The sequence below is a fragment of the Oryctolagus cuniculus genome, chromosome 3 (assembly GCF_964237555.1).
Source record: "Oryctolagus cuniculus chromosome 3, mOryCun1.1, whole genome shotgun sequence".
Lineage (NCBI taxonomy): Eukaryota > Metazoa > Chordata > Mammalia > Lagomorpha > Leporidae > Oryctolagus > Oryctolagus cuniculus.
The window spans coordinates 74,030,448-74,058,281 of record NC_091434.1 but is presented as its reverse complement, the minus strand read 5'-3'; the positions used below and the strand labels follow the sequence as shown (position 1 = coordinate 74,058,281).

General features: G+C 36.5%; 1 protein-coding gene across 3 annotated transcripts in view; it reads left to right on the top strand.

Annotated features, from left to right (window-relative positions):
• The window catches only part of XIRP2 (xin actin binding repeat containing 2), a 77,794-nt gene extending 50,399 nt beyond the window's left edge, over positions 1-27,395 (top strand). For 2 of the 3 annotated variants that reach the window (XM_008258698.4, XM_008258699.4), the window contains exons 4-9: positions 4,904-4,990; positions 5,579-5,651; positions 6,529-6,662; positions 8,005-17,344; positions 19,388-19,521; positions 25,571-27,395. In XM_008258698.4, the coding sequence (XP_008256920.2) occupies positions 4,904-4,990; positions 5,579-5,651; positions 6,529-6,662; positions 8,005-17,344; positions 19,388-19,482 (9,729 nt within the window). In that variant the 3' untranslated portion in view covers positions 19,483-19,521; positions 25,571-27,395. The remainder of the gene's footprint in view (positions 1-4,903; positions 4,991-5,578; positions 5,652-6,528; positions 6,663-8,004; positions 17,345-19,387; positions 19,522-25,570) is intronic. The other variant, XM_017342905.3, reaches the window with a different exon arrangement.
• Positions 27,396-27,834: the final 439 nt, after the last annotated feature.

The window sequence follows — 27,834 nt, the reverse complement described above, 5'->3', positions numbered from 1 at the left end:
GAGGCCAGAGTGTTGTTTAGGACATCTGCCATGCTATGAGTCTGCTGAGTATCTCACTTCCCATGTTGGATCGTTCTCTCCTTTTTAATTCTTTCAGGTAGTATTAGCAGACACTAGTCTTGTTTATGTGATCTCTTTGACTCTTAGACATATCATTATGATCAATTGTGAACTGAAACTGATCATTTTGACTAGTGAGATGGCATTGGTACATGCCACCTTGATGGGATTGTATTGGAATCCCCTGGCACGTTTCTAACTCTACCATTTGGGGCAAGTCCGATTGAGCATGTCCCAAACTGTACATCTCCTCCCTCTCTTATTTCCACTCTTCTATTTAACAGGGATCACTTTTCAGTTAAATTTAAACACCTAAGAATAATTGTGTGTTAAAGAGTTCAACCAATAGTATTAAGTAGAACAAAAAAAAAAATACTAAAAGGAATAGAGTATTAAGTTGTTCCTCAACAGTCAGGACAAGGGCTGATCAAGTCACTGTTTCTCATAATGTCAATTTCACTTCAACAGGTTTCCTTTTTGGTGTTTGGTTAGTTGTCACCGATCAGGGAGAACATATGATATTTGTCCCTTTGGGACTGGCTTATTTCACTTCTGTTTTTTCCACTCTGGTGAGGCAGTTATCATCTACTATTCTGCCAGTTTTTCTTCATTCTTTTCTATTGAGAATCCTTCTAAAAGTGACAGTACTGAGTCATCATACTTAAAAAGTCTGTTTCCTTTCTCAATGCACTAGAAGAGTTTGCATTTGTATTGCTAGAAATTTACAATGTCTTTTCCTATAATGGTAATAACAATGGCAAGTTGGGCAAGTAGAATGTGAATTCTTCTGTACTGAAAAATATCCTTATAAATAGCAGATAAATTGTGATATTCTTGGCTAATATATAAGCTGACATCAGATTAATGTCAGCAGTACATACATTGTTTTGCAGTTGTGTTGCATTTTTTCCATTAGTTTCCAAAGTTAGGATATATACATCCATACATATATATATATATATGTAAATTAAAGCGTGTCTTTTTTTTTTCTTTTTAATGTCTGCAGGAATTTAAGTGTGGTTAAACTGAATTTAAATGTGATTTAGATACTTATCCAAGATTAAGGTGTACGTGATAAAGGAAGGAATTAATACTAATACCTTATCCCTGGCTAATGGTTGATCCACTTATAAACAAAACAGCATTTCATCTCTCTTGCAACATCACTTATATTTTCATTTAATTTTCAGGAACAATTCCATGAATCATTTCATATGAATTCGTTTGGTTTATTTTGACCAGAATTTTTTGTTTTATATTATTTGGACAATTTGATTTCTGCTTGAACATTAGGATGACTCATCCTTTTGCTTAGCCCTATATTCTGTATACACCAGCAGTGGGGATGGAGGAAAACTAGATTTAAAATACAAATTAGTCTAGTCACAAAGTATGAAAGAGGATAAATGACAGTAAGAAAATCTTGCAACATTTTAAAACAGATTTTATAAAAGTTTCAGTAACCAGAGGGTAGTAAAAATGATGCATTGATTCTAACCAAACTAGTGTAGCAATTATAGTTCTATTTAATAATAGCACATGAGTGCTAAAGTAGAAACTTACAACTTTATACAAAATTTATATATAATTGAACTTTTTAGGTTGTGTCATCTTCTACAAGAAAATATAAATTTATTTATAGTTTTCTTACTCCAAATATTTTGCATTTGTTTTCTCAGTACAGAGGTTCAGGTTGCTAACTGTATCCATCCAGTATGACTGGAAGGTATCAGAAACTTGAATTTGGCAAGTTTGTTTTAATGTCATTTTGGTGTTAAATATTAACAGCTGGTAGGGATGATAGCCAACCGAAAAGTATATGTCACAACCGAAAAGTCAGTAACTACTTTGTCCGAACCAGAGACAATCATGCAAGAATATGAACCAAGAGATTACATTTAACCAATATGGGAAACTGGGAATGGTTCATTAATTGTGACAAATATGTTATCCTAAAATGAGGTGTTAATAGCAGAGGAAGCTGTGTGTGGGGCATACGAGAACTCTTTGTACGACGTCAATTTTTTTTTTAATTTGGCAGTATTCTGAAATAAAATGTTACCAAATTTTAGAGGTTTCAAAACAGGATGAAAGTTTTATTTTAGTTGACATTAACTAATTTAAAACTTTAAAATCACTGTGCAGGCAACTGAAGTATGTCTTTAGGCTACAGCTGTCACACAGGCCTCTAGGCACAAGCAAGAGTCTGCAGACATGGTCACAGTGCCTCTCAGTAAGGACCTTCCATTCTGCTCAGGTCACCATTCTGCTTTGTTGTTTCACTGTCATTTAGTCTTCCTATTTCTTGATGTGTGCATAAGAAAGTCCCAGAACAATCCCATTAGATCCCTACAGGTGGAAACGGTTGTCATAGAATGTAAAGAGTTGCCGTTTATGTCCCTGCACTTTTTCTATCAGAGTTTACAATTTTGTTAGGATTCTCACCAGCACAATGCTATGAGTATAAGGTAAACTGAAAGTAGATCATTGTAAAAATTAAGACAGGGAATAAAAGAGGAAGAAGGAGGAAGGGTGGGAAGTGTGGGTGGAAGGGAGGGTAGGCTAGGAAGGATCACTCTGTTCCTAACTCTGTATATATGAAATACATGAAATTTATATATCTTAAATAAAATATTTTACAAAGGAAAGAAAAAACTTGGCTGTACAAAGCATCTTATTATAAGAACTTGTGATTCTGTGAACTTATATAAAAGAACATGGATTATTTTCACACACTCCTTGTTAAGAAAGAAAAGCATTTTGCTTATTGTTTTATGCCCAGTTTCTAGAATAATCCTGGCAAAAAAGAAGTTTGAATAGGATTTATTTATTAATGGGAGCTTGCCATTTTATTCATCCACTTACTTCCTGTTCATTCATTATGTGAAATTTTCCTTAGTACAAATTGTATGTCAATGATGTGATCAAATACCATCTGAAATATGGATTATTAGCTAGAGCTCAGAAACCATTCTGACTACTACAGTGGTCTTCAAATAGATGAGATATAACCTAAATTTTACAGTAGAAGCCTGTATTTGGCTTTTAGTTCATCTTCTCCTGCTTATTTCACCTACCTATAAAAAATATAAGAACAGATTATACTGCTCACCTCTAAATAAATGTCTGTGCCCTGTTTAATCAGATATATAACCTTGTATACCAAATACTCTAGAGGAAAAATGTCATACACTAAAAATCTACTAGCAAAAAAAATTAGAAGTCAAGATTTTATCAATTAATTTTATACTCCTATTTTAAAGGATTAGTATTTGGTAGTTTAAAACTATTTAGTTCACCATAAAAGAAAATTTTAGTAATCCTATTGGATTAATAATGATACTTTTGCTCGGTCAACTATTGTTTACTAAGACAAATTTCTAAAAATCAGATCTCAGAAGTAATAATTGCTAGTCACTTAGACATCCAGATAAAAGTGAAGCCCTCACTTCAAACACGTGTGTTTTTGTACAGTTAAATGTCTATATCCTTTGCTAAGATTTCTGGCAGTATACCTACGGCATAATCACTTTATTGGCCATATACTTGTGTCAGAATCATGGTCCACAGTAAATGTAGGCCTAGAATACCACAATTAACAAGAGCTCCAGTTTCAATAAGGATCACCTGTTCTAACTGAAGGAAAGTCAAAAGTAAACTCCATTTGCGAAGATAAGAAGATACAGCCTAGCATAGTAGCACGTATTTATAGTGGTTACATTTATTGATTATATTCTTCAATCTAATTCTGGATGTGTCATATTGGATGGCCAATTTGAAGACAAAAATGACATTTTTACTGTGAATATGAGTCTTATAAACAACAAAATGTTTATATTTTCACTAAACACTTGCATTTTTGATATTCATATTTGTAGTATTGGGTACAAGATGCATCATTAACATTTGTTGCTTAGTAAGACAGAGTAATGACCTCTGAGCACTTTTATGTTTCAATCTTCAGAATCTGTGAATATGTGAAATCACAAATGACAAACTAAAATTAAAACTGCAGATGAAATTAAAAGTTACCTGCTATCCAGCTTATTTTATGGCAAGGATACCATCATGGATTATTTGAGTTGGTCCAATATAATGGCAAGAGTCCTTAAAAGTACAAGATGTAATTAGATGATGGCAGGAGAAGAAGGTCTTAGCCTGACAGCAAAGGAGGCCATGAACCCAGGAAAGCTGGCAGCCTCTAGAGGCTGCAAAAGGCAAACAAACGTGTTCTCCCCTACGACCTGCAAGAAGGAATGCGAACTGCCTCACCCTTGCCAATATCCAGTTAGACCATTCAGGCCTTCCAGCCTACAGATAAATAATAAAATGTAATAATATAAGTATTATAATATATACATATAAATAATAAAATAATAAATTATGTGGGTTTAGGTTTATTTTATTTTAGTTATTTGAAAGACAGAGAGACAGACCCAGAGCTGTTGTTCACAGTTCATCACCCAAATGGCCCCAATATCTAGCGCTGAAGTCATGAGCAGTGAACACAAACTAGATTTGCCAACTGGATGGCAAGAATCCAACTAATTGAGCTATCACTGCTGGTTCCCAGGACCTGCATCAGCAGGAAGATGGAACCAGGAGCCAGAACTGGGCGTTAAGCTCAGGTATTCCAGTGTGAGATGTGGATATCTGAAACAACCTCTTAACCACTAGGCTAAACGTCTGCTCCAAGATTATACAGTTTTGATTCACTGAATTGGTTACAACCACCAAGCCAACTAATATATTAGAGAATCTTCAGTTTTTTAAAAGAATCTTTGGCTTTGAAATTGCATTAATTTAAAAGGCTAAATTGTATTATTTATTTGTTTATTTTTAGGAAGTAATCCATGGCATCCAGGAAGTGGAAAGAAACAAACAAGAAGTTTCAAAATCACATGAAATTGATATTTTTGAAACAAAAATGGTAACCATTTAAACAATATTTTCCACTTTCTTTTCCAGAACTTTCCATACTTTCATGTTAGAAATCCTTTTAAATAAAAAAACGTATCTTTACTTTCATTTTCCACAAACTTTTTGGAAAAAAGTTTTATTTACCTGAAGGCAGTGACAGAGGAGAGAGAGAGAGAGAGAGAGAGATCTTCCATCCACTGGTTTACTCCTCACCACAGCTGCAAGCAGGAACTCAATCCAGGTCTTCTGCGTAGGCAGTAGAGACCAAAGTACCTGATGCATCATCTGCTGCCACACATAGCAGAAATCTAGAATAGGAAACAGAGTTAATACTTGAAGCCAAGCACTCTGATATAGGATGAGGTTGTCCCCAGTAGAATCTTAACCATTTCACCAAATGTCCATGATTTAAGTTGGAATCCTCTGGTTTTTTTTCTTGGAATCCTTTTAAAAATAATATGAGCACCCTAAAAATAGGATTGCTCATCTAAAACTGAGGTTTTAGATGAAAATCACTATAAAATAAAGAATATTATTTGCAGTTTGAAACAGATGATATTAAAGAAATACTTTTTTAAAAAATTGTCTTTAAACACAGGCCTCTCATCTTGAAAAACACACTGAGGAAATAAGCCAAGCTTCTCAGTTGCATCAGTATGTTCAAGAAACAGGTAAGTCTGGTATTATCGTCCCTAATGTATCTTTCTCCTATTTATGTGTCTGAGTTTAAATAGATGGCTTCCAAAGCAGTTTTCCCAATGAGTCACTTCAGTACGTGTGACTCATGGACTTAAAAGGGAGAAAGGTGGTGTTTCTATGAATAATGATATGATGCCTGTGGTAACAGCCTCAATGCTGTTCTAAAAGTTTGTAGTGAATCACCCCTATGAAATATTCATCCTCAAGCCTAGAAGGTGATAAACTAGCCACTTCTGAATTCCTCTATGCCTCAGGACCTAGATTAAAACTTGATCTTTAATAAGCTCCCCCACAGCAGAATTATCTAGATTAAATTAATTTTGAGAACACGGTTAAGCACCATTTAGGCCAATTTTCTACTGAACAGATAAGAGGTGGTTAGACTTAGTCAAATTTGTACAAGTTTTCACTTGGAAAGTCCCAGTTTGTCATAACCTAGAGTAGAGGGAAAGATTTTTCTACTCTGAAGACCTAAAGGGAAAATTTAAGATAACTGTGACCAAACCATTACTTGACAGTATCCTTTTTTTTGGTCTAATTGCTTAAAAAAAAAAAAAAAGGCCTTCCAGTAATATGTTTTGTTTGTTTTATACAATTTATTATTATTTCCTGTGCATAGAAGTAGAACATTCCTGTAGAAAAATTGGAAAATAGTCTCACATAGGTACAACCAACTTGTTTCTTCCTGTATGTCTTGCTGTAGTCTACGTTATATAGTGAAATTATGCCTTCAGTATAAATTTGCATGCTTCTTTTCACTTAACTTCTATTATGAGAATTCCCCCAACAGTATTATAATTTCTTCTCAAACATCACTAACATAGTCCCTGGTTTTCTTTTTGTTTGCAGTCATTGACACACCTGAAGATGAAGAGATTCCAAAGGTATCAACGAAATTTTTAAAAGAGCAATTTGAAAAGTCTGCCCAGGAAAATGTCCTTTATTCCGACAAAGTAACAATAACCCCAGCCAAGAAGATTAAAGTAAGTTAATTTCTATAAACAGAAACATATTAAGCATAAAACCAGGTTTCAATGCAAAGTATCTTCAAATTATTGAATATATGAGGTGGTTTTTCAAAAAAAAAAAAAATCCTGAACCAGCACCGACTCACTTCCTTAAACAGTAGGTTGATCTACAGGAAAGAAGAGGAAGAGTAAAAACTTTTCTCACTAAAGCAAATGAGGAAAGATAAAAAAAAAAAAAAATTATATATGCCCTAAAGTCTAATGCCTAACATTAGATAAAGTAATTAAGTCAATTTTAAATGTCAGATGCTTATTCTGTTCTGTTTAAAATTCCAAGGAAAACAAAACAACCCTCAAAAGCACTTTAAGATTTTTTTTATTATTCCCCTCTAGATTTCTCTGCATAGCATATTAAGTATAGGGGGGAAATGAAGAATATGTGTAATTGTTAAAATGCTAAGACGGAATACAATTTTAAAAGTAAAAATGGATTATACGAAAGATAGCAACAAACATTGAATATTTATCATGAGTAGGCTTTTTTTTAGCTTTTTTTAAAAAACACTTATTTATTTTTTTGGAGGGTAGAGAAGGAGAGACAGAGAAAGAAATCTTCTATCTGCTGATTCATTCCCAAAATGCACACAACAGCCAGTCAAGTAGAGACAGAAAGAGAGAGAAAGAAGGAGAGGGAGAGGGAAAGAGAAAGATCAATCCTCCATCTGCAGATTTATTCCCTAAAAACTCAGAACAGCCAGAGCTGGGCCAGGCCAAAGCAAGGGGCCAGGAACTCCATCTGAGTCTCCCATGTGGTGACAGGGGCCCACATACTTAGACCATCATCTGTTGCCTCCCAGGTACATCTTCAGGAATTCAAAGCGCAGAGTAGCCATGCTGAGAAGGTCTTTAAAGGGAGTATATCAGGTCAGTGCTGTAGCAAAGCAGGTAACGCCTCCACCTGCAACTCCAGCATCCTATATGGGCACTGGTTCAAGTCTCAGCTGCTCCACTTCTGATCCAGCTCTCTACTAATGCAATTGGGAAAGTAGTGGAAGATGGCCCAAGTCCTTGGGACCCTGCACCCATGTGGGGGACCCAAAAGATGCTCTGACTCCTGGCTTCGGCCATTGTGGTCATTTGGGGAGTGAACCAGCAAATGGAAGATCTCTCTTTATCTCTCTATCTCTCCCTGTCTCTCTGTAACTCTGACTTTCAAATAAATAAATAAATGAATTTTTTTAAAAATCAAGAGAGTATATCACCTATTTTTCACTAAGAGGAGGTTATAGCAGGACCCTGATTGAAGTAAAGCTGCCATTACTGTACTTTGTAAGATTTGATTTTCTCTCCTTCAAAGATTGAAAGTGAATATGAAGAGACTTTCAGGCCATCATCAGTTGTGGGTACCTCTTCTGCTTCTTGCACTTCCAACAGCCAGAGGAAGGAAACATCAACCACAAGATATAGTGATCACAGTGTCACTTCCTCAACTCTGGCACAAGTTAATGCCACACCTTTGGGACAGAAGGAAGAATTCCCTCCTCCCCCACCTGATGTACTTCAAACTCCAATAGAGGCAGCATTTTCCCAGTCCCCTGAATTTCCTAGCCCTCCTAGAAGACTGCCCATGCCCAAAGATTTGTATTCCAAGCAAAGAAATTTGTATGAATTAAATCGTTTATACAAACACATCCACCCTGAGCTAAGAAAAAACTTAGAGAAAGATTATATCAGTGAGGTGTCTGAGATTGTTTCTAGTCAAATGAACTCAGGGAGCTCAGTTTCAGCAGATGTGCAACAAGCCCGGTATGTTTTTGAAAATACAAATGACAGTTCGCAAAAAGATCTGAGTTCAGAAAGAGAATACTTACAGTGGGATGAAATTCTGAAAGGGGAGGTACAGTCTATGAGATCGATCTTTGAGAACCAGCCATTAGATTCCATCAACAGTGGGTCTCCAGATGAAGGTAACATTTCCAAGGGCATTGCCAATCAAGAAATCATTGCTGGTGGTGATGTGAAATATACCACATGGATGTTTGAAACTCAACCCATTGATGCACTGGGGGTTCATTCTTCTGGTACCGAAGAAAATGCTGAGAAAATCCCTGAGCTGGCCAGAGGAGATGTCCGCACAGCCCGATGGATGTTTGAAACAAGGCCATTAGATTCAATGAATAAAATGCATCAAAGTCAAGAAGAATCAGTAGAAACTGTCGTTAAGGACATAACTGGAGGGGATGTCAAGACTGTGAGATACATGTTTGAAACTCAACATCTGGATCAACTTGGACAGCTTCATTCAGTGGATGAGGTTCACTTACTACAACTCAGATCTGAGCTCAAAGAAATTAAGGACAATGTTAAGAGAAGTATAAAATGCTTTGAAACTCAGCCACTGTATGTTATTAGAGATGGTTCAGGTCAAATGCTAGAAATAAAAACTGTTCACAGAGAAGATATTGAAAAGGGGGATGTGAGAACAGCACGCTGGATGTTTGAAACACAGCCCTTGGACACAATTAACAAGGATATTACAGAAATTAAAGTTGTCAGGGGCATATCCATGGAAGAAAATGTGAAAGGTGGGGTCAGTAGGGCAAAGTGGTTATTTGAAACCCAACCTTTGGAGAAGATCAAAGAATCAGAAGAGGTCATCACTGAAAGGGAAACAATAATAGGTACAGATGTCTCCAGAAAGTGCTGGATGTTTGAAACACAGCCATTAGACACTCTAAAAGAAGCTCCTGATGCATATCCTCTGCCGCCTGAGGAGATCATAGGGGGTGATGTCCAAGCCACTAGGCATCTGTTTGAAACAGTTCCAATAGAAGCTCTGAAAGATAGTCCTGATGTTGGAAAGCTTCAAAAAATCATTGCCTCTGAAGAAGAAAAAGGGGATGTCAGACATCAGAAATGGATTTTTGAGACCCAACCTCTGGAAGAGATTAGAGAAGATAAAAAAGAGTACACACGAACAGTGAAACTTGAAGAAATTGACAAAGGAGATGTAAGGAATTACACACATGTCTTTGAATCAAATAATCTAATTAAGTTTGAGGCATCCCACAAAATAGAAGTGGAAGGGGTCACAAGAGGTGCTGTAGAGTTAAATAAATCCCTCTTTGAAACAATGCCACTGTACGCCATACAAGACCACCTTGGAAAATATCATCAAGTAAAAACAGTCCAGCAAGAGGAAATCCTAAGAGGTGATGTAAGAAGCTGTAGGTGGCTTTTTGAAACAAGACCCATTGACCAGTTTGATGAAAGCCTTCATAAATATCAGATAATTAGAGGAATATCTGCTCAAGAAATACAGACTGGAAATGTGAAATCCGCTAAATGGTTGTTTGAAACACAACCTCTTGATGCAATTAAATATTTCAGCAATGTGGAAGAAATAGAAAGTACTACTAAACAAGATACAGATATTGTTAAGGGAGATGTCAAAACCTGTAAATGGCTATTTGAAACCCAGCCAATGGAATCTCTTTATGAAAAAGTTTCACTAATGACTGGCAGTGAAGAAATTCATAAAGGAGATGTCAAAAGCTATACTTGGATCTTTGAAACTCAGCCACTTGATAGCATAAAAGATGACTCTGAAGCAGTAGTCAAATTGCAAACTGTAAAACAGGAGGAGATCCAAGGTGGGGATGTTCGTACAGCGTGTTTTCTCTTTGAGACAGAAAATTTGGATAGCATTCAAGGAGAAGAAGGGAAGGAAAGCAAGCCTGTGGAAATGGATATCCAAGCTGGAGATGTGTCCAGCATGAGGTATAAATTTGAAAATCAATCCCTAGATTCTATAAGCTCCAGTTCAGCAGAAGTTTTGAAAAAGATCAAAACTCTAAAAACGGAAGATATTCAGAAAGGCAATGTTTTAAACTGTAGATGGCTTTTTGAAAACCAACCAATTGATATGATAAAAGAAAGCCAAGAAGGTGATGAGTTAGTGAAGACAGTGACAGACATACAAGGTGGGGATGTAAGGAAGAGGTGCTTTATTTTTGAGACATTTTCATTAGATGAGATTAAAGAAGAAGCTGATCATATGAGCAGCAAGAAAACCATTACTGAAGAAATCATAAAAGGTGACGTAAAAAGCTACAGGATGCTCTTTGAAACGCAGCCCCTCTATGCAATTCAAGATCAACAGGGGTGCTACCATGAAGTTACAACAGTTAAAAAGGAAGAGGTAATTCATGGAGATGTACGAGGAACAAGGTGGCTTTTTGAAACAAAACCATTAGACTCAATTAACGAGTCAGAAACTGTGTATGTTATTAAATCAGTGACACAGGAAGACATTCAGAAGGGAGATGTTAGTTCTGTCAGATATAGATTTGAAACTCAGCCACTAGACAAGATTTCAGAAGGATCACGTAATGTTATTCCAACAGTTGACTATATTCAAGGTGGCAATGTAAAGACAAGTAAACAATTCTTTGAGTCTGAAGATTCTGATAAGAAGAATTATATAAGAACAGTAAGTGTCAATGAAATACAAAAAGGCAATGTTAAAACATCTACATGGTTATTTGAAACTCATACCATAGATGAACTGAGAGGAGAAGGGTCAGAATATGAAAACATCAAGACAGTGACCCAGGAAGATGTGCAGAAAGGTGATGTTAAGCAGGCAGTATGGCTTTTTGAAAATAAAACTTTGGATGCTATTAAGGAAGCAGATGAAAGCATGACAAATATTACCAAGGAAGAAATAATTTCTTCAGATGTTAAGACAACCACGTGGCTCTTTGAAACAACACCCATTGATGAATTTAATGACAGCAGAATAGAAAAGGTAGAAATTATTGGCAAGAGCATTAAGGAAACATTAGAAGATCTCTACTCTCAGAAAGTTATTGAGTCTCCTGGAATCATTATCGAAGCTGATGAAATTGGAGATGTGCGAATGGCAAAATACAAGCTAATGAACCAAGCATCACCTGAGATACAAAAAGAAGAAATTATCAAGGTTGACCTCAATAGTATAATGATGAACTTACTTTCCAGAAGAGACTGCACGAAGAGAGAGATTTTGGTGAGTGAAGAAGAGAAGGGAAATGTCAACTTGACTAAAACTCAACTATTAAACAGATCCACTGAATTTCATGCTGATAAAGAAGAGGTAGTGAGGGGTGATGTACAGCAAGCAATAAAAAGCCTGTTCTCAGAGGAAAAATCTGTGAAGAAGGGCATTTTAATCCAGGAAGATGAAAGAGGAGATGTTAACATGACTATCTATTGTCTTCTTCATGAAAATGCTGGTGACACAATTGAGCGGGAAGAAGTAATAGGAGGTGATGTAAGGCGAACCATTCACAATTTGTTGTCTTCCACATCAAACAATAAAATACCTGAAAAGGCTAAAATCGATGCCTCTGAGAGAGGAAATGTGCAGTTTTTCACAACATGCATAGAAACTGGAGCTTTGGATTATCTCAGACAACTGCAGACAGGGTCAAATGAAACATTAACACCTAGGAAAGAAGGAGAGAAAGAAATAATTGGTGGTGATGTTGAGGGCACAAAATTGTTACTAAAGAAAAGGCAATCTCAGGTTGAACGTACTGTTAATGAAACTGACATCATCCCAGGAGATGTACATAATACAGCTAAGGTTTTTATGACAGAGCCTCAGAGTGCATCTTATAAGACAACCAAAGAAGAAACTGTAAAAGGGGATTTAAAATCAACCCTAAATTCCCTCAGCCAGGCCATAAATCAGCAAACAGCGGCTAAAAAAGAAGAAATTACTAAAGGTGACATGTTGACCACACTCAAGTCATTTAAAACATCAAGCCACCAGTGGAAAGAATCAAAACAGCCTGCTACCATCCCTGATGATATTGAGCAAACTATTGAGCGTCTTGAAAGGGCTACAAACACAAGGACAGAAATCATGAAAAAAGAACTTATCAGAGACGACCTTGAAACATCATTAAGATCTCTGAAAGAAGCACAAAGAGGTTTCAAAGAGGTAGATAAAGAATTTGCAAACAAAGAAGCCCAAGCTGTGACAGTAGGGTCCTCAGAAGAGCAGAAAACAAGCATTCATCTGAAAGCTGCCCAGAGGGACCAAAAATGTATTCTCCAGCCAAGGCCAGGACCATTTGAGCCAGCAGCCAGGTGGGAAGGAAAAGCAGAGGCTCCCAGTCAATCTGAAGAAAGAACCAAGGTCAATCTGCCAAAAGCCCCCAAAGGCACTGTAAAGATTGTCATAGATCGAGAACAAAACAATGATGCCCTTGAGAAAAGCCTTAGAAGACTGTCTAATTCCAGCCACGAAGCTATTGAAAATGTGTTACAATCAGGGGACCGAATGGATGTCTGGACTGATAACACAAGAGAAGAACATCTGAGAGAGGAGCATTTGAGCAGACAATTAACTTCAACTGTGTCAGCAAAGAAAAATAAAAAGTCTGAGGAATCAAGGAGACTGAGAGAGCTGAAAGAGGACAATGTGTTCAACTCCACCCAATCTATTGACAAAATAGTTGGAAAGCAGCAGACTCAAACATGTGGACTGAGGAATGACCACCAGAAGACCGAGACTTTCCATGTAAAGAGTGCTAAAAAGAACAAAACCATTCAATTACCACCATGTACACAAAGCTCCACGCCCAGTCCCACTCAGTACCATCCAGTCAGCATGCCAGTTGGAGACACTTACAAAGTTACAGAGGACTTTCAGAAGCAAACCTCGATAAAGCAAGAAATGCAATATTCTAATGAGGATATAAAGACAAACAACATGAACATTCAACCTTTGCCTGTAAATCAAGACCTATCCAGTGTAACTAAAATGAAAGTCTTTGAAAAAAGCCATAATAAATTTAAGGTCAATGACAAAAATCAAAGGACTGATGTTCACCTGAAAAAAGAGGACTTTCTAATGAAAACAAATACTTCTGCAGAGTTGAAAATGGCAATGGAAAGGTCCTTTAATCCAAGCAACTTTAACCTGGAGAACGATGGGAAAGAAAGTGAGTGTTCTCTTCCACCTCCATCTCCACCTCCTCCTCCACCTTCCAATGCATCATCTGAAATAGAATTTCCCCTTCCTCCTCCACCTCCTTTAATGATGTTGCCTGAAAAAAATGTGTTTCCGCCATCACTATGCACAGAGAAGATAAAGGCTGAATTTGAAAACTTCCCAGGCCTCCCTCTTCCTCCACCACCAGTAGAGGAGAAACCTGAAGTAGAATCTCTATCAACATTTCCACCACCTCCCCTTTCTCCAGCATCATCTCAGAAATCAGCACAGCCTTCCTCTTCTGTTCCACAAAAGCACAATGAAGCTTTCATACATGAATGTTCCTTAAAAGAAGCATCAGGCTCTCAGCAAACTCACTCTCAGGCTAAAATCACAACAAGAAAATCAGGAGCACGTATTCCACCTCCCACATTACCCAAACCCAAATTTTTCAAGGGAATAGATGATAAAAAGAACCTTCTTTCTCAAAAAGTGGAATTGGAAAATTCCCTATCTGATATGGAATTTAATATTGCTTCCACAAAGGATCAGAGAAGAGGCATGATGGCAACCAGCAGTGAATGCACAGAGACAAAGCAGGACACATTCAAAGGAAGCCTTGATCAAAGAAAACAATTATCTATTGACTCTGTAAAGTCTCCCTCTCAGATAGTTCCAGAAACTTCATCACCCAGAGAAAAGCAAGCAGCTCCTCTCAGAAAATCACATTCATTTCCAGCAAATTCAGGACAGCAAAGTCCAAAACCTTATATGAGAAAATTTAAGACACCTCTAATGATTGCTGAAGAAAAGTACAGACAGCAAAGAGAAGAGCTTGAGAAACAGAAACAAGAGAGTTCTTGCTACAACATAGTCAAAAGAGAAAGTCAAAGTCATAATGTATCAAAGTTAGAAAAAGAAATGCCATTACAAAAAACAAATGAGGAGGTTCCGCTATCTGGAATGTTTTCAGAGCTCACTGTGCTTCAACCAAGCCCAGACTCTCAAAGTAGTGCTCAAGTCCTTGAAGTGGATTCTAATAAACAGCTCTCTACAACATCAACAGTGACAGTGGCTGACAAGAGGCTCCAACATGCTCTAGCATCCTCAGAAGCCAAAGATAACATGAGGAAGGAAACTTTGCAGAGCTCCAGGGACATAATACAATCTACATCAGCTTGTGAAACTAAACAGAGTCAGCAAGAATGTAGTATACAACAAACACAACAGAAGAAATATCTGGAGCAGTTGCCCTTGCTCCAAAGCCAACCAGTTTCCCCAGCTTTCAAAGTTAAAACCATCAAGCTCCCCAGCATAGATCATACATTAAATGAAACTGAACACAGATATGAAAGTCACAAAAAGCAATCACACGTCGATGTCCAGACCATTACCAAACAACAGTATCAGGAAACCAAGAAATTGGAAGCAAGTGCCAAATACAGTAGTAAGCAATCCACGGCTGAAAAATATGACCAATTACCTAAGAAAGAAAAAAAGGTAACACTACCAGTGTCTACAGAAGCTGAAGAGAAGGGAAATGAAAGGAAACTCCAGATGAATCATGAAAAACAAACAGAATTTAGGATGTCCGAGAGAGGGAAGCTTATGGCAAGTGAAAGGAAAAGCCAGGGGCCCTCAATGATTGGTGCAAAAGAAGAGAGATTCATAGTTGAAAGACAACAAGAACATTTGAAGGATGAGTCAGCACCAAAGGTAGTCAAGCAGAAGGTGATTGAAGCACATTTTGATTCACAGACTCAAGATTTTCAGCAAACAGAGATACAGACTTCTGAAAGTAAAGTTGAACATGAAAAATTGTTCCAGCCAAGTAATAGTCTGCAGGGAAAAAAATGCCTTGGAGTCAAGGGCGTTCAACAGAAAGAAGTCTTCTCTGACGCTAAAGATTCAAAGGAAGAGGTTACACAGAACAAATCTTTATTTTCTTCTGTGAAAGAATCCCAGCACGATGATGGAAAATGTGCTGTAAATATATTGGAATTCTTGAGAAAGCGTGAAGAATTACAGCAGATTTTGTCTAGAGTAAAAGAGTTTGAAGCAGAGCCAAATAAAAATGACCTGAAAGCATTTCAAGCACTGTTACGTATTGTTCCAGGATGGCTGATAAGTGAAGAAAAAAGAGAAAATGGAGTTTGCATTGCAATGGAGAACAATATAGAAAAAATCAAGGAAGAGATAGCATACATTAAGACTCAAGCGGAAGATATGCTTGTGTCCTGTGAAAACGTAATTCAAGCAGCCATGATATCCTCCAAAATGGGGAAACAGGAAAATAAGCCTACTAGTCTTAATGAGGCAACATCAAAAGTGTCTAATGCTTATGGCCACTATGATAAATATACTGAGCAGAAAGAAAATAAAATTGTAGAAGCAGCAGCACACCATGAAACAGCAACTCATCATGAAGTACTTGCTCAAAGCCATGTAAAAACCCATCAGGAAAGTAGACGGGATGACAGCAAGATGTCTCCTCCCTCTTTAAAAACACGCCCACAATCACCTACTTTTATAACGATTGAGTCTACTGCCCGACGGACCGTACCTTCTACTACAGATGAGCTTTCTCAGTCCCCTAAAGCGGACAGTTTTGTTGAACCCTCACCAGGAAGGCCTATATTGCAAACATGTAGCACTCCCAGCGCAGACATGTCCCCTTCTCCACCCAGGAGTCGCTCAGAACAACTTGTCAAACTCAAAGATACCACTGCAAAGTTATCCAAAGGCACCGTCCCACGTGCATCAGTAACCCCAGTTCCAATTGTGGAGAAAAGGTCTGAGATCATCATGTCTCCTGCAACACTTCGTCGCCAAATTAAGATAGACACACGTGGTAGAGACTCTCCACCTACAATCACCATACCTGTAAGCGTAAATCATGTTGCTGGTAGTTCCTTCAGAGAATCTATGGAAGCTCAAGAGGAAGTTAGGAAAGTAGAGAAAAGAGCAACTTACGTTCACAAAGATGGATTAAATTCTACTAACTGCGTCGTGCCAGAAACTGAGAGTTACGATGCGGTCGAAATCATCCGCAAGGTCGCAGCACCTCGCGTGCCAGAGCACAGGCAGAGATACGAAGCAGCCAAGCGATCTGTTCAGATGGCTGAAAAATTCGTGAATGATCATGAAAATGAAATAAACAGATGGTTCAGGGAATTTGAGGATGGCCCAGTTTTTGAAGCAAAGTCAAACAGAAGAGTTTATGCAAATGGAGAAGCAAACCGTAATGTAAAACAAGAAAGCCGAACATTTTGTAAAGAGGAATTTGGATTAACATCTTTAGGAAACACTAATTTTACAGACTTTTCTTGTAAACATCCTGGAGAGCTGCAAGAAAAAATTCCTGTTAAGCAGCCCAGGGTGAGCTCTGAAACAAGGTCTCTCAGTGAACATTTCTCAGGCATAGATTCATTTGAGAGTCACGTTGTTGGGTCAAAGACAACCACGTCATCATCCCATAGCTCAGAAGCTACCAGATCTGGCCTTGACTTCAAACATGCCCCACCAACTTATGAAGATGTCATCGCTGGACATATTTTAGATATCTCTGATTCACCGAAAGAACTCAGAAGGAATTTTCAAAAGACATGGCAGGAGAGTGAAAGAGTTTTCGAAAGCCTGGGATATGCAAGCTCTGATGCTTCTGCAACTGAAATGAGAACCACCTTCCAAGAGGAATCCGCATTTCTAAGTGGTAAATGAGCTCGCGAAGTGTGAAAGAAGATTAACCCATTTAAAGGCATGAGTTCTGTGGCCAAGATGATTTGCAGTTTCAAAATGGCCTGGAAATAACAAAGCAGTTAACAGCTTCCCCTGTGTGTTGACTAGGCTTGCTTTTGCTACTTTGTCATTAACAAAAACATCCAGTATGATTCTCCTGCACTGTTTGAGAATAACTAATACTATTATATGGATGATTGAGACCTATATTGGTCAAGGTAAATAAGATTTTTGATAAAACATCAAATGTATTAATAATTGCAATTTATAGCAATGTTAATAATTACATACTACTATGTATTTGTTAATAACTATAGAACGTAGCATTTATTACTATTTCTTATTAAGATATTATTTCATTCAATTTTTAGATGATGTTAGATAACATGCCTTGACCTAATATTGACATACTTTTAACTGCCAGGCATAAGTGGTCTTTGCATTGAATTCAGTGCAGCCTGGAAATAATCCAAGAAACAGTTTGCACATTTCATATGTGCTTTAAGGATTTTTATTGATCTGTATCTCTAACAAAAGTGTAGATGCAGAATTAGCCATTTTATATATTTAGTTGCTGTTTTTGAGCTTAGAGTTGGCTTTATCTGATGCCACATTTTCACCTTTATGAGAAGAACTCCCAAATGAAAACTCAGTTGGCTGTATTCACTGATGAACATGGATAATAGATTTTAAACCTTTGATCATATTCAGAATGAGGGAGTTTAAGTCATTTGAGCTTAGTACATGTTTTTTTCAACATCAGGAAACAGGTCATTTCTTTATATTTTCCCTACTTTTACAATAATGAGGTTTCATATTAAAAGGATTTGACATAATTAATGTGCATCATTAGTGTTACCCATTCTTTTATACAGATTTAAAGAAATAGCAAGCTTAAAAATAAAAACTGCTGTAAACTAATAATTATGCCACTATCATATTTGCAACATATGTGTCTAGTTTATCAGGTTAATGTGGTTTCTTAATGTACTCGCTTCGGGCGTAATTAGGCAAAGCTGTCTAATTAATTTCAGATGCTCAGTTTCTGGTATGCTGTATCAAACAAATGGGAAATATGAAGAAACTGATGTTAAATATAAGAATGTGTTGCCTATTAGAGCCAAATAAGTAAGGGAGTCCTCCAAACCCCAGACAGAGCATCAAGGTGCTAAATTGTATATGAGTATTTGTATAAAGAACCCGACACAAGCTCTTATACTTGTGTGAAAGTTGAGTTATTCTTGGAGTATCATTGTGAGGATCACAAACAACACCAAAGTGAAAGTTCTGTGCCAATTTCTAACTGTTGCAAAAGCATTGGTTAATAGTACAACCACTACTTTCATATGGCTAACTCTAACATGAAAGCAAAAGGAAGGGATCATGGGCACTTTAGAGCAAGAGAAGAATAGAAAATGACAAAAAGCAGCCATGAGAATCCAGATTGCTCTAATACCTAAAATCATTTAAGATGAGAACAAATAGCCCTGAACATTTCAATGCATTCAGGAGTCTCTTTATGTTAATTAAGAATTAGTGTCATAAAATCAAACCTAAATCATCAAGAAAATATTAAACTCATGCAATGTCCACTGTCTAAAAAGATATGTAAATAGAAAAATCCATCCAGAATGCTTTTAAAAACAAGACTTTGGACCAAGTTAGGTATACACCTTCATGTGTAGGGAAGTTCAGTCACCTAGATCGCTAAGTTCTCCCAAGACCCCATACGAGTCAGTGATTACTTATAGTTATACAAAATTAGTTAATGAACTTATTTTACTCATGTGTATTTCCTTAAATAACAGAGTTCAACTTGTACAATGTGTAAATAGAAGTACTAGAGCACTGCTAATCATAAAAACTGCCCTAGACCTAAAGATAGAATTAGCCCATGTCCAGAAGAGCATATAAGAACAGCAGCCTGTTGATAAGTGGTTGTCAGTTATGTTACATTATGTTATCACAAAGTTATTAAACAATACTATATGAGCTTTTGTATATTTTTATTTTTTAGAAGCTGCTGCTCCAAGACAAGGAAGTTTGTACACTTTGTCAAAAGACCGTTTATCCAATGGAGTGCCTAGTAGCAGACCAACAGAGTTTTCATAAGTCCTGCTTCCGATGCCACCATTGCAACAGTAAACTGAGGTAAAATGCCTTGTGGTCTGTGGCACAAATATTCATAAAGGCTGCAGTGTCTGGGTAACATGTCTCTAGGAAAAGACAAAGATGGTTCCATATCTCACTGTTGTCAGTGGTTAACAGTGAGATGAGCCCATGTTCTGTTACGTATTGCTGGGGATAAGGATGGGGATGGCTACAAACTTTATCCTTTCTGGAATTTTGTTTTCCCAATCAAATCCAGAAAGGTCCTTTTTATGCAAATATGGATATAATATGGATGAGAAAAACTGAGTCCTATTGTGTAAGTAAGAATTTTTAAATCAGTTCTTTATCTAGAAGTTGAGACTGTAAATCGAGATTTTCCAAACTTTTTCTGTTAAGGCCCACATAGTAAACATTTTTGACTCTACAGCCCATACTGTGTTTTTGGTCCTCAGTTTCCACTATATATATATAACTAAGCAAATGAATGTGACTGAAATGAAATGGGTCTATGTTCTAGTGAAATTTCATACACCAAAACAGGTGGTAGATTAGGGCTAGACTATATGAGTAAACAAACAAAAAAGCCAACAAAAACAGACCTTAGAATATATCAGTGACAGCACAGAGAAAAAAAAAAACACTGTTTATTCTCTGTAGCAAATGAAGCATCCTATTAGCACTTACAAATGCATTCATTTTTCAAAAATCTTAAACACATTTAAATGAATCTGACATTCATTTGGTATAACTAGTCTAAGATGCTGAAATGGATTTTTTTTTTTTTTTTTTTTTTTTTTTGCTAAATCTAATGTGCATCTCTCAGGCTTCCTAACTTTAATTGACAATGTCAAACGCCTCTCATTGCAACATTTTTTCCCTTAGTTTCCTTGACTACAGAATATAGCAGTTTTCCCCTATCTTCTGGGTGTTCTTTCTCAGGCACTTGTGTGGGTGACTCTTTCTCTGTTCATCACCAGGATGTTAGCATTCCACAGAATCCCGTTACGGGAATTTTTTCTTACGATTTCTATTCTATCTGGTGAACCAAATGCTCTCCAATAACCTCAGTCATCATCATGTGGGCAGTCTATCCCAATAGCCCCAATCTGATGTCAGTACCAGTAGGCACAGTCTCCCCTTTGTGTATCAGATGCTTATATCTCATTAGCTAGAATATCTCTTCCCAAGTAAAGCCAAGTCATTACACCCTACTTTCTTCTCCACAAAAATCCATTCTTTGATTGTATGAGTATGCTGTCATCTTAGTAAACGACATTAACTCAATGACCAAAGCATGAAATTAACTTTGACTCCTTTGTCTTCTTCATTCCCTAGTTCCAAGGCTTATAATTTCTGTTCCATTAATATTTCTTGAGCTGTGTACTTCTCTCCATTTCTATAACCCAGGTATTCTTCAAGCAAGAATAACCTCTCACCTGGGCTAATGGGACAACCTTTCTAGCCAGTTGATTTCTCTACTTCTATTGTTTCTTATTACCATTACCACAAAAAAGTGTCCCAATGCTATACTCCATGATGTAACAAAAATGATCTCTCTAAAATGAAAATCTGAGGTCACTTCCTTTCTTAAAGCATATAAAGACTTCCTTCCCTACCCTACCCCCCCAAAACATAACACTCTAACATGACTTAAAAGGCAATTCTGAATCTGCCCATAGCTCCCCTATCTAAACTTCTGGCATCCCTATTTCAACCCACTTGATTGTTACTTTTCATGCAAACAACTTTCAGTTACTCAGAAACATTATTTTTCTCACACATTCAGCTGATATTATATTTCTACTTGTTGAAGAGTACTGTGCCATTCCCCAGCTCTCTACTAGGCTCAGACCCACTCATTTAAAATCAGAATTAAAAAGCTTGCTTGCTTTGCCACCGATATGTGTTAGGAGTCCTCATTTTCTCCTTCAATATCCCCTGTGCTTCACCCATTCCTCACATAACCTATTGTAGCTCCACCTAACTATAGAAATTAAGTTTATGTTTGCCTGGCTAATGTATAATACAGGCTAACATATGATAAGGATCCAAAAATATTTATTCAATGACTGATTCTTTAAAAAATGCATATTGTATCAAAAACAAAAACATAGACAATCAAACAAACCAAATGTATACCTCAATAAACTATTTTAAAAACCACTTTGTACTACTACCAAGGTCAGGAAATACAACTTTATTGATCACTCCAAAAGCTACTACTATCCTAAGAACATACAGTGTTTTTCTTAATAATTTCTCACTTGTACTTTTATAGTTTTGTTATCCAAATGTGCTTTCTAAGACATGATACTTTAGTTTTGAAAGCTTTGATATGTATTTAAGTCTTTTTGCACCCATAGGTTTCTCTTTTATTCCTTTCATCCTTTACAGTTTATTTGTGATGAGTCCATGACATTTGACCTGTATAGTTTCTGGTCTGGAATTACTGGTTGCACACTCAAGCAGTTCAACATAATCCTTTCTCCTCTGTACTTCCTACAAACTGTCAGTCGAACTTAAATTCTGGATTACAGTTAGGTTTTACATCTTTCACCTTTCACGAGAAGATAGATAACATCTGATTGTCTCTCCTTTGGGGATCTTAGAAAATGTTGAGGTTTAACAGCTATATTCATTCATTGATATTTATAAAATGTTGATAGTTTAATGCTCTAATTTCTTTTTTACTTCTTAGAATACTCTGACAAAGATATACTTCCTCTTAGCTACTAAGTACTAGCATTGTGATCCAGTTAGCTGAGGAAAGTCAAAATAATTATTTACCATTTTGCCAATGTATTGGTTATTAATTTAATAACATGATGGAATGTTCTTTGTCATTCCCTGGATGTAATTTTAAAAGGAAAATTCTTTACAGACTCTTGGATTTGAGCATATTGGATTGGTTTCATTCTAAAGCAATTATCATCATTATTCAAGCCCAAATTGCCCTCTTCCTGGCCTAGGAGCACCTATTTGTCTCCTGAGTCATTTTGTCCTGACTCTAGGAATCACTGTGAGCTTCCTCATTATTTGATAGGATCAGATGTTTCAGACTATCCTGTACACTTCCTGCCCCAGACCTGTAATCAGTAATTTCTCAATGATCTGGTTTCTTTCATTGAGAAAAGGTATTTCAAGAGAACAATCCTGATGTTAATTCTACTAGGTTAGCCATTGTTTCTAAGCTATTTTTAGTAGGAAGAACTAGAAAATATTTACATACGAAATATATTATAAATTCATCGTGATATTTCCAAATCAAATGCAGAACTGCATTGCTTCTACTTAGCCTATTCTCTACTATGTATTTATCCCCATTCTTCAACTTCAGAACTCCTGGCTCTCAAAGACAAAGGAAGTAACAGAATTGGGATATCACATATATTCATTTACATAACCATCTTGGAATAGCAAAACTACTAGCGCTACTAATATATCAAAACATTAGGCCAGCGCCACGGCTCAATAGGCTAATCTTCCGCCTTGCGGCGCCGGCACACTGGTTTCTAATCCCGGTCAGGGTGCTGGATTCTGTCCCAGTTGCTCCTCTTCCAGTCCAGCTCTCTGCTGTGGCCCAGGAGTGCAGTGGAGGATGGCCCAAGTCCATGGGAGACCAGCAGAAGCACCTGGTTCCCGGCTTCGGATCAGCACCGGCCGCAGCGGCCATTGGAGGGTGAACCAACGGTAAAGGAAGACCTTTCTCTCTGTTTCTCTCTCACTGTCCACTCTGCCTGTCAAAAATAAAAAAATTAAAATTAAAAAAAACATTAAAAATTACATTTCCCTTCACAAATCACCTATTTTTTTTTTTTACATCGCTATACTATCTATGGATGGAAGGATGCATAAGTACATATGTGGGCAGGGAGGTAGATGAATACATAGATAATCTTAAGTATCAGATCATACAGCCACAGCGTACCATATTATCTTCCTCAGTGTCCTGGTTTTCTCTTAGTTTGCAGGTAGCAAGCTATTAATGCCATCACTAATCCTGACTTGATGTTTCTGTATTAATTCTGGTTACTAAAACTTGTTTTTTAGTAGTGTGTTCAGAAAAGTTTCATTGAAACAATCTTACCTGAGTTCTCACATGCTGATAACAATTTCTCTGTGACCTTTACAATGGAAATTTGGTTTGACTGTTATTAAAATCGTTGGCTTCCTTTTCTTACTTGGAGGACCTTAAACGCATGATTTCATTTTCTTCTGTCATAAAGTGTTGGAATCATCTGACAATAATTAAATTTTCTTTTTATTATACAATTTTAAGATTAAGATATATTATAATATTTTTCCTTTATTTTTATTTTAAGCATAGTGATTATAATAGAATAGTTTTTTGGTCATTGATTGTTCTGTGTCAATAATACCAATTACCCAGTGTGCTCTTTCATTTTGTTGTTCTACACTTTTTTTTCAAGAAAGTTTCTGTGAATTGTAGCTTTTTAATATTTAATCTGTTTCATTATTTTAGGTTTATTTTAAGAAATTTCTATGAATTGGGGAATTTTTGCTTTGTGTCTTATCTTTATTATATGTCTCTCTCAGATTATTTTGGCTCTTCATTTCTTTTTGGCTGTTTAAAATTTTATTTTATATTCTTTTTTCTCTACATAAGACGCTCTCCATTGTGTTTCTTTGGTCTTTTGTATATTTTAGTTTATATTGTATTCCTGAGAAAGATTTTTCTTATATAATTGTTTTTTTCTTGATTTCTGTCATCTCATTTATGAGTTTTTTCTAATTCTGATTTATGTTGTTATTTCAGGTTTTTTGTCATATTTTTATGTCTTTTTGCTCATTTTGAAACAGTACATTAAAATTTTTTATTTATTTTTACAGCATGTTTTTATGGCAAGTGTTCATTGTCTGCAGGCTACTATCCCTCACTTTTATTTTTTATAATAAACCTTTGTATAATTTTTTATAATAAAACCTTTGTGTAAGGTTTTACCTTGATATGTTTCTGTTTCTGAGTTGTGTAAGAAATATATTTTTCCAAACCTTATAAGGAAATGAGATTCAGGATGGTATTTCTAACTTCACAGCACTACCTCTTCTAGTTTCCATACACTGGTTTAAAATATAAGGTTCCAGACTCGGAATATCCTGGTTTGGTTTCTCTGTATACTGGTTGGAGCTTTCTTTTTCACATATATTGTCATTGTCCTGCCCAGTTTTGATCCCACTCCCACATTTTTTTTCTCTCAATTTGAGTTTCTTTTCTAAAAAGTAACTCCAGAGGGTCAGGGTTGAGAATTTACCATCCTTGTTCATCTCTCTTACCACAGGGCACTTGCACTTACTGGCTGTCAGCGCTGTTCTCTGACTGGCATGCAATGCTTTCCAGGGAAAATTGGTTACTTTGTGGTTTCTTATTTTTCTGGTCTGTCAGACTCCTTCCTTGATCCCCTTGGTATCATCCATGCAGATGAGACTGTCACTCTGGTCTTATTTCTACTGGTGGTTCTGGCATTGTTGACTACCTTGCATTCAATTTTTTTGTAAATGTCACTCAGGGGCTTCCAGTTTTACCATCTAGTTGATATGTCTGCTTTTATGTGTAGATTCAGAGAAATTCAAAAATTATGCTGCTGTCTCTGACAAAATTTTATTTTCATTTTAACAGGCACTCTTGTTTGATGATCTCACCAGAGAGGGCTGACAAGCAAACTTTCTGCTCATTTAAAATGCAGTTGTAAAGGAAGTTCAAATAACTTATTTGTGTGTATATATGTGTATACACTGTTGAGGATTAATTGAAAATTGTAACCTCTCATAATGAATCATTGACTTAGCACAGGTTTTTTCTGTTACTTTACACCATCCATAACTACATGTACATTTTCTATTGTATCAATAATTGACATATAACATGAAATTCTAAATACTGTAAGACATAGGTGGGCTAGTGGTGATAACTATAATCTAACAGGAATATTTAATAAAGTCAATTCCATTGATAGCAACTTAATTTTTACTTAGTCTCTGACTCGTGGAAATAATTAATTTTCTAATTCCCTATTTACAATAAGTATGCAGAATGCTAAGTGTTGTGTTTTTTTTTTTTTTTTGGCAGTTTGGGAAATTATGCATCACTTCATGGACAAATATATTGTAAACCTCATTTTAAACAACTTTTCAAGTCTAAAGGAAATTATGATGAAGGTTTTGGACACAAACAGCATAAAGATCGATGGAACTGCAAACATCAAAGCAGCTCAGAGAACTTTATTTCCGGTGAAGGACAGAATATGTACAGAAACACTGCAGCACGCACCTTCGTACTCGGAGACCTTAATAGACATTCGGATGCTGGTAACAGTGAAGCACAAAGAGGTGATTTGAAAAAATTAGGAAAGAGAGGAAAATTAAAAGTAATTTGGCCTCCTTCCAGGGAGATGCCTAAGAAAACCTTCCCCCTTGAAGAAGAGCTCAAAATGAATAAACCCAAATGGCCACCTGACGTGACAATCCCTGTGCCCCCTGAATGTGCAAGTGAATTGCAGACAGAACAGATTGGAACTCCAGAAAAGAAAGAACAGGGACAAGATAAGCTCTCTCTTCTGCACCCACATCGGCTGTCTGCCCATATGTGTCAGAAAGAGGAGGTTTTAGGAATGAAAGAAATGAAAATGTACGAAGGAAGCAAAGATGACAAGGAAGGAGGCAAGAATGTGCAAGATAAGCTGAATGAGGATGAAGATACAAATAAAAGGAAAAGTGAAATGGATCTTAATGGCAACAATAATGTGGTTGTGCAGAGTGCTGAAGAGGAGAAAAATGAAAAAATTAATGAACCTGATGGTGCAGATGTTTTACAGGTTACTAACACTAATGATGAGGTGGTACCAGAAAACTGTAAAGAGAATTTGAATAAGAATAATAATAACAATTATGTAGCAGTCTCAGGTCTGAATAATTGCAGGCAGAACACATCTATTTTAGAATTTCCTAATCTATTACCACTGTCAAGTGAAGCAAACTATGCTGCAAGTGAATATCAAATTGAAAAGTTCAAAAACACATCTAGAATTTCAGAGTTACTTGGTATATTTGAATCTGAAAAGATTTATTCAAGGAATGCACTAGCTATGGCTCTCAAAAGACAGACTGACAGAGCTACTGCTGGCAGTCCTGTGCAGTCTACTCCAAATCCAGGCCCTGAGGAGGGTTTGATAGTAAAGGAGAACTGTTCAGTGGTCTCTCCTGATACACATCTCTTAAACATGAAAGGAAATCACTTAAGTCACAAAAAGTTACACTTTTTCTTTTCTAACACTGTGAAAATCACTGCTTTTTCCAAGAAAAATGAGCAGATTTTTAAGTGTGATTTAATAGATTCTGTAGATCACATTGAAAATGTCCCATGTTTGTATGTAAGAGAATTTGAAAAAGACAGCAAACAATGGCATGGTGAACCTGAGGGAGAAGCCCACAGTCACGGAAACACAAGTTCACATGCTCTGAGCCACGAGTGCATGGCTGGCTCTTCCTGCCCCAGAGCGGAGGTCCAGGCTGAACAACTCACGGTGGAGGAGCAGATTAAAAGGAACAGGTGCTACAGTGACACTGAGTGAAGCCTCTCTGGCCACTTCAGTCCTCATTCTGGGACGGAGAGGTACGGGTTCTTGAAATAAGGTTTCAGGCATTTTAATAACCTTGAGGTGAACTTATTGTAAACATGACATTCAAAAATCTCATGTCTTTCTGGAGACAGGTCTTGTATTACAGTTTGTATTTTTTCATAATTCATCTGAAAATACTTTTATTCTGAATGGAACGCAGAGATGAAAAAATAAGTTGATGTTATGCTGTCAAATGGCACTGTGCCTGTCACTTGTTATACCTTCTCCATGATTTTTGCTGAAATAAAATTGAATCCTTTGGTGTAGAAACTAAAATTGTTCTGCAACTTTTTTTCCAACCGTTCTCCTGGGTATTATGGTTTCCATGATTTACAAAGTATTTGCCTTGGAGCATGCAAAAAGACACACAATCTTGGAAAAAATAAAATAAAACAGAAGCCACACTAACATTAGAAAATACAAAATTATCATTCTCCTTTTTGGCTCTATATTTTAAAATTTAAGTTCTTACAATTCTTTAAATAATAACCTGTATTAAACTATCATGAGATGCATCAATAAACATGTAGTGAAAAACTATTTTTTCAGAATAATGTAAACTCCATACTCAGGAATCAAGCAACTAGAAAGTCTTAAGCTAGTCAAATAATTTATTCACACTATGTTTTTATGGCTTTTTATCATGCAACACCTATAAAAATTATAACAGTTTGTCAGGCTTTTTTGCTAATCACATTTGATAAATATGAACTTT